General features: G+C 41.6%; 1 protein-coding gene across 1 annotated transcript in view; it reads left to right on the forward strand.

Annotated features, from left to right (window-relative positions):
• Positions 1 to 166: 166 nt before the first annotated feature.
• Positions 167 to 7,177, forward strand: part of TELO2 (telomere maintenance 2) — a gene marked incomplete at both ends in the record, with an annotated part of 14,561 nt that continues 7,550 nt past the window's right edge. Inside the window, 8 exon segments of the mRNA XM_029084836.1 lie at positions 167 to 430; positions 992 to 1,060; positions 1,746 to 1,893; positions 2,279 to 2,381; positions 2,994 to 3,062; positions 4,012 to 4,153; positions 5,198 to 5,334; positions 6,112 to 6,200. Of these exon segments, the coding sequence (XP_028940669.1) occupies positions 167 to 430; positions 992 to 1,060; positions 1,746 to 1,893; positions 2,279 to 2,381; positions 2,994 to 3,062; positions 4,012 to 4,153; positions 5,198 to 5,334; positions 6,112 to 6,200 (1,021 nt within the window).

Consider the following 7,177-nt stretch of genomic DNA (forward strand, 5'->3'; position numbering starts at 1 on the left):
GAGATACAAAGAGATTAAAATCCTTTGATTTTAATTTAATTTTTATTAAACGTTGTGTGATTGAACCGCAGCGTCGCAGCGGTGAGACCAGCACAGACGGGCAGCAGCGGGCGCATCCCGGATCGGTTCGCAGGGGCCGGCGCTTACCCTGGTTTCTCTCTCCCAGGCCCGGCTTTCCTGCGGGGGAGGGCGCGGAGGGCCTTCCTGCGTGAGGGCCGGCTGGCAGCGCTGATGTGGGAGGGCTGTCAGCAGCAGGCGGCCTCCCCGGCGCTGCAGGAGGCCCTGCTCAGCAAGATTGTGTGTTTGCCCGATCATGTCAGCAACAAATTCCAGGGGAAAAACCCACCAGTGTTCTTCCCCCAGAACTACTTCCCTCTTCTGGGTGATGCGATTATCCAGGTGCTGCAGAAGATCTCGGATTCTCTGAGAGGTAAGATCGCAGCAGGACTGCTGTAGAGACAGCTCTTCTGAAGGAGCGTTTTGTGCATGGACCCCCTTGGCTGGTGCTTCAAATACAGATAATGGGTATTGGAGAACCTCACGTTCATCCTTCATGATGAAATTCGTTGTACTTAAAAGGGTCAGATACGAGGAATGAGGAAGATGGCTGAGGCTTTTTAAAATAAAAAAAGCTGAAGCTGTTAAATAGCATCATCTGTTGCCAAAGCTTAATTGTGGTCGCTTGGTCTGTGCTGAAGTAATTGTGTGGAAGATTTAAACAGTACTGAATGAACCAGGGGTTTTGTTACCATTGTGTTAAAGTGGGACTAAGCTATTTTAGCCTTCTGACTCTCACTGTGTGTGAATAACACTAGGTGCCGTTTTGTGCTGAAGGCAGGTGGTGGAGGGAGGAAGAGATGATGCTTGAAGAGGAAAAGTTAATCTAAGTTTTCAGGCTTCAGTATTTGTAGAAGTGTACACGCCTCCTTCTGAAGGTTGTTTGGAGGATGCTGTTGATGCTCCTGTTAAGCTTGTGTCTGTTTTATCCCAGGTGGCTTGGATTGCTCAATCTCTTTTGTTTCTCATGTCCTGGGGAAGGGGTGCGTTCATGGGAGACAAAGTGAGTGTTTTACAATGCTATTTTGGGGAGTAAAACAATACTGGTTTACTGTATTAGAACGGAAGGATGACTATGATGATGATAAACAGAGGGAGTGGGAGGCTGACCAAATAATACTTTGGGAGTTTTGTGACTTGGACTGAACAGGCTGCTCTCTGCTTTCTGAGGCTACTTAACAGCATACCAGATGTCAAAGTTTTTCTGTCAGCTCAGGTATATCAGCTCAGGAATATGATCTCTTCTCCTCTGAAAACTGATGAGATTATTAGCCTTCTCATCCCACCATTTGGAGCATAACTATTAAATGTTCTTCTGGTGCTTTTCATCCAGTGGTCTGAAAGTGCCTTGTAAATACCAGCATAAATCACTGCTCATATGTAATAACCCTCTCATGATAGTAGCCTGCAGTCTGGCTTTACTCGGGACTTTGAAGCCAGTGAATGCAGAAGTAGTTAACAGGGCTGGAAGAGGAAAGATTTCTAACTGTTTGCTGTAGTGAGGAATACTTGTAAGTTCCTTAGGCTGCTTTTAGGTTTGTTCTTACCACAAGAACAATTTAGAGCTGCAAACTGTATGTTGTATTTCTTCATCTTCTGAGGATCTTGACATTTGCAGGCTGACCTTGAGTACCATTGCACCAGTTCTGGCCATCTGGTGTATTCACCTGTTTTCTCTTCCACTTCAGAAGAAATCCTGAGCGTTTTGATACCCCGCCTAACGGATCTCACTGAGTCAGACTGCATCTGGCAGAGAATATGCTGGCGACTGGTTGAATGTGTGCCAGACCGCTGGATGGAAGCAGTGGTCCTTGGTTTTGTGCAGAGAGCACCCGGGTAAGAAGTCTGCTTTCCTCCCTGATCTTGAGCAAATGCTGTAATTTTTTCACAAATACTTGCAGAATCAGTTTCTGAAAGATGCTGATGTATGTATGTTTGTGTAGCTGGATTTTCACAGTGTCATTTCTTGAAAGACTCTAGGGGTAAAGTACCTGATTGTTGCTTCTCAGGTAGAACCTGCACCATTCCTTGAAGATCTGTGGTGACATGCAGTGGAAAAACAAGTGAAAACATTCTTTGCAATTACTGACTCACTCTTACATTTAGAGGTGTTTTAGAGACTTTGTTGCAAATAGCTGATCACAGAATTTCCTATCATTAGTAGCAGCATGACAGTAATTACCTGGATTCCTAATGTTTTGCTATTGACCTGTCTTGCTAGGGCAGATGTCTTGTCTAGGTTGCTGGGGAACCTGGTTGTGAAAAACAAGAAAGCTCAGTTTGTGGTGACACAGAAGCTGCTGCTCTTGCAGTATGGCCACACGGTAAGGACTCTGCGTTGAACAGTGGTGGAGTAATGCCTGTTTTTCCCAAGTGCCAGTGTGTTTTTTAGCTGAGCTCCAGGTAGTCTTGAGTAAGAATTAACTCTTCATTCTGAAATCAGCCCTTGGTCTCTCCACATGTACCTGAGCTGCACAGCTTTCACTCACATCCCCTCAGAAGAGACTGAAGGAGCCATGACCCACTCTCAGGGATAAGAATTAGATTGAAGAGATGAGACAAGAACTGAGATTTTTTTTTTTTTCCTGTGCACCTAAGTATGTTACAGGTGATAGGAAGTGTTCTGTGTCTTGTGGTGTCGTTGTGAGGGATGTTCTCTAGACTTTGTGATCCGTGTTTGCCTGAGACTGTGCTGATCTGGTTTTGATGGTAGAAATACTGTACTGTATTCCTGTTCTGTTTTTCCTTGTATTTCATCAGCAATGGCATGTGTGTGTTTGGTTGGGTTTTTTAAAATTTGCTTACTTTTTTTTTCACTGAATGTTGTCAACCAGTTCTTCAGAATGAAAAGTTTAACATAGTAAAAATACACACTTGTCATTGCTGGATGACAGCTTCATGCCCAGTTAAAGCAAGATTTGTGGTTTCCATTGCAGACTGCAGTGCTACAGAACCTCCTTGGCTACCTGTCCCTGGATGGCCTTCGGCGTGCCTTATTGATCAAAGTAAGGTTCAGTAATGTTGGTGAGGTATCTGATGGAAAAAATTCTACTGTGCAAGTGTGTGTGTATGTGTGTCTGTAGGGTACACAGTTTTGGTCTTTCTCTAAGACACTTCTGTATTCATGAGACAAGACCTACCATATCACAAGTAAGTCATGATATACGGATTGAAGACTTTCTGCACTGCTGGCATTTGTTTTTCATATTTATTTGGTAAATTGTCTTCCAAGTAGCAAAACTAATAAGGATTAGATTCTGACAGATGTCCCATGTCCTCTGTCCTTCTCAGCTTCCTCTGTCATCCTCTATTTGTGTGGCTGGGCAGATGGCAGCAAGTGATGAAGTTGATTGAGAGCTGTCTGTATGCCACATAGTTTATGCTTCAGAACATCTCATCTAACTTTTCCTCAGTGGGGATGCAGATATTTTCCCTCTCCAAGTCAGCAGTGTGATGGAACTTCTAGGAAATCTGTATCTCTGGAAATCTACCATTTTCCACTGGTTACTTTTTTTTTTTTTTTTTTTTAGGCTTTTTTTTTTTTTTTTTTTTTTTGCACTGGTTACACGTTGTATTATTCTAATTATCTGGAAGTACTGGCAGCTATATAAAATTGGACAAAAAAACATACAATATCATACTGGCTTTTGACAATAATACATATTGCTCTGCATATTATATTTATCACATTAAAATTTAAAAAACCTCCCATTATATTTAACAATATGGAAGTGGTGTGGAGTTCTTGGTTGGTATGTTTTGGGCCCTGAAATACAAAGTTAGCTCTGTTTGTAGGGAGTGTAAAGTTCCCTGGGAAGCATGAAAACCAAAGGGCCATCAGAATATACAATGTGCTGTAGGAAAGCACATTTCAAAGATGTGCTTCAAAAATGTGCTTTTCTACTTGTGTGTAGAAAACATCCATTTCAAGCCAACTTGACTTCTCTGATTCAGGTGGTGCAAGAACTGTTGGAGACCTGGGGCAGCAGCAGTGCTGTGAAACACTCTCCCCCTGAGCAGCAGCAGTATATTAGCAAGGCCATCCTTATCTGCCTCTCGCACCTGAAGGAGCCTGAAATCCAGAGCTGCAGACAAGGTGAGGCAGTGGGAGAAGAGGGATTGGGTTTGTTTAACAGAAGGTCTGATGTTGAGTAGAAAAACATCTTGTTTTGATCTATGGATGAACACAATTGTCCCATCTTCATCTTGGCAAATGGGGTAGCCTGCTGGAATCCTCTTTTGTTAGCACTGATATGGTATAATTCTGAGTCCATAGCTTTAAAGCTGTTTGGTTTGGCCTCTGCTGATCCATGTGCATTTCTCTGTGTCATTCTGCTCCCCTCAGCATGAGGTGAGTAGGGTTAGTGAGTTACCAGCAAGGACCTCCTATTCTGTATTCCTATAGTGTGTAGCACATTGGGGTCTTGGTCTAAAATTTATTTTTCTGTTGCAATTAAAAAAAAAAAAAAATCTGTCTTTTGTGGGGGAAGAAGGTTGATTTACAAGACCTGTTCATCCGTTTCATTCTAATTCCCTAGGTGAATAAGTGACCTCTTATTTATTCACAGTACTGTAGTTTTATAATCTGTTTTTTATCTGACAGCTGTTGTAAAGATAAGCTTTTCTGAGTTGAAGGAGGTCAGTCTAACAGCAGTAAGCCTACCTGGTAAAGCATCGTTCTCTGTGGACTGAGAAATACTGGTGTTATCTGCCTGTTTCAGTTTATCTAGGTGCTGAGGGAAATTTCTTACTCCATGATTGTTGTACTGGTCAGAATTTGTAGCTTCCTCAAAACATGAGATTTCACTTAAGTGGCTTCGAAGCACTCTGAAAACAAGCTAAAGATTGACTTGACTTACCATCCTTTTTTGTTTCAGTGAAAACCAAAATATTCCAAGTTTAGGATATATTGTAACATTCTTTTGACTTTATATCTCATTAAAAAAAGATTATTATATTGGTGCATTGCAGAAAGAGAAGTCACGGTTGCCTGGGCCCTTCCTGTCTTTCTACCCATTATTGGGTGGTGAATGGCTAAAGATGCCCTCTCGGGAAACCCACTTAAAGATGGATGTTTGTTTCTGTAATTGTTTCATCTACTGTTTGGTTTGGGTTTTGTTTTGTTTTTTTTTTTTTTCAGAGCTTCTCACAAGCATGATGGAGGGTGTGAAATGCCACTTGGACAGCAATCTGCCACAAATACGGCGTCTGGGGATGATTGTGGCAGAGAGCATTAGTTTGAAAATAAACACTGATGGGCCTGTCCTGAAGTTTCAGGTGAAGGTTAAAATTACATTTAATCTCTGGTGTGCAGGGCTTAGAGGAAATAAAAGCTTTAAACCAGATGATCCAGGGCATTATAGCAAGTTATAACACTAATTATCTGGAAATAAGGAAAGGCAGCAACACTTTCAAAAAGAGAGGATATCTGTTTACAAAAACAGTTGTATAGAAAATAACCAGGTGGCTGAGAGTGACCTTAAGAGTGTAATCTGATGACAAAGTTCAGGGTAAACAGACGATGATAAAGGACTGCTGCAGGGTTATTTTATTGTCTGAGGGAATCAGAATCTGACCCATAGAAGTTGAGAGGGTACTTCAAACCTAAACCAGTGGTGAACGTTCAGTCCCTGACATGGTGGGAAGACCTGCTCCAAGTTGAGATTTTAAAGATTGACATGGGGATATATGCTCCGCTATTTCCAGTAGAGTTTTTAAGAATTATGTGATTAAATCACATTAATTCTTTAAAAGCCTGTATCATCCTTCATGTCACATTGCCATTTATTAAATGTTTTCAAGATTGTAAATAACATTCAGGCAAAGTCTGATCAGGTACTATTGTTAAATATAGGGACAAGGATTACATATGGCACAGATCACTGTACACCATAAATACATTACTGCTGGCAGCTCAGTGATTGAAATAAATGGGATTTGTGGGGGTGCATCTGCTCGTGATTCAGTCTTCATTTGCACACAGTACAAGGGTCAAATGTTGAATGTTGGGCATATTTGCAGTCAGAGTGCCTAACAGTTATTCTGAATGTCTAGTATGAAGAAGATGATGAAACAAGAGCATTGAAGTCCCTTCTGGTGCAGACTCCACCATTCTGTGTTGTCCCCAGCCTTCCAGATGATGAGTAAGACATTTCTGTTATTTGTCTCTGTGCCATCTTTTTGCTCTTTTCCATACCTTTTTCTGAGTTACACACTAGAACTGTAGACAGTATTCAAGATGTCTTACATATTCTTAAGCATTATAATGCACCTTATTCTCACAGTGCAGTGTAGTTCTGTTAAATTCATAATTCCAATGATAGTATGTATTAAAATTGCTTGTTTGATAGCTCCATGTGATGAAACTATGTTTTGGCTTCTAGGGATCTGATGTTCCCTGGGGTAAATCAAATGGGCCTTTCTGTTTGCATCTGGGAAATCTGGCATTTGGGCCTTATGCCCCCCGCCCATTCATCAGTAACAAAAATCTAGCATGTCTGTCAGTATAAAGACTGGTTCTTCAGTGCTCTTAACTTCATAGCATCTGCTGAGGCTCTTTGAAGCACTTAGTTTTATTAGCAGATCAATGAAGCACTTCATATTATTAGCAAATGAAGCAGTCCAGCACTCCAGTGAAGTACAGAGGATTTATTGCTCCCAATTTAGGGGCATAATCAGCACAGACAGCATTTGAGAAGCAGAGAGGGGAAAGGACATGCCAAAGTCCACAGAAATAGGTACAGAGACAATATTGTATTCATCCCACTGGCGATGATTAAAAAAATGTTTCTTCTCCATTTGTCCGTTTTCATTCATAGCTTCAAATACCACGCAGGCAACTGTGATCCAGTCATCACAGATGGCAGTCCTAGGTACAAGTTAGTGCAGGGGGAACAGAGAAAATGAGCTACCTTAATTTCTGTTATCCATTGCTCTTCTGTTAAGAGATTCTGCTTCTCTTCTCCCCTCACCCCATTCTCCTTCCCAGGACTTTGTTCCTTGTGTAGGCCAAGTTAGGTGGGAGACCGCAGCAGAAATTATTATCAGCAAGGGTTGATGGTGTGGGTAGTTTCTTGCTTGTGAATAGTGACTGCTACTTTATTGGTTTTAATACTTGTTC

The sequence above is a fragment of the Antrostomus carolinensis genome, unplaced genomic scaffold (assembly GCF_000700745.2).
Source record: "Antrostomus carolinensis isolate BGI_N321 unplaced genomic scaffold, ASM70074v2 scaffold39664, whole genome shotgun sequence".
NCBI lineage: Eukaryota > Metazoa > Chordata > Aves > Caprimulgiformes > Caprimulgidae > Antrostomus > Antrostomus carolinensis.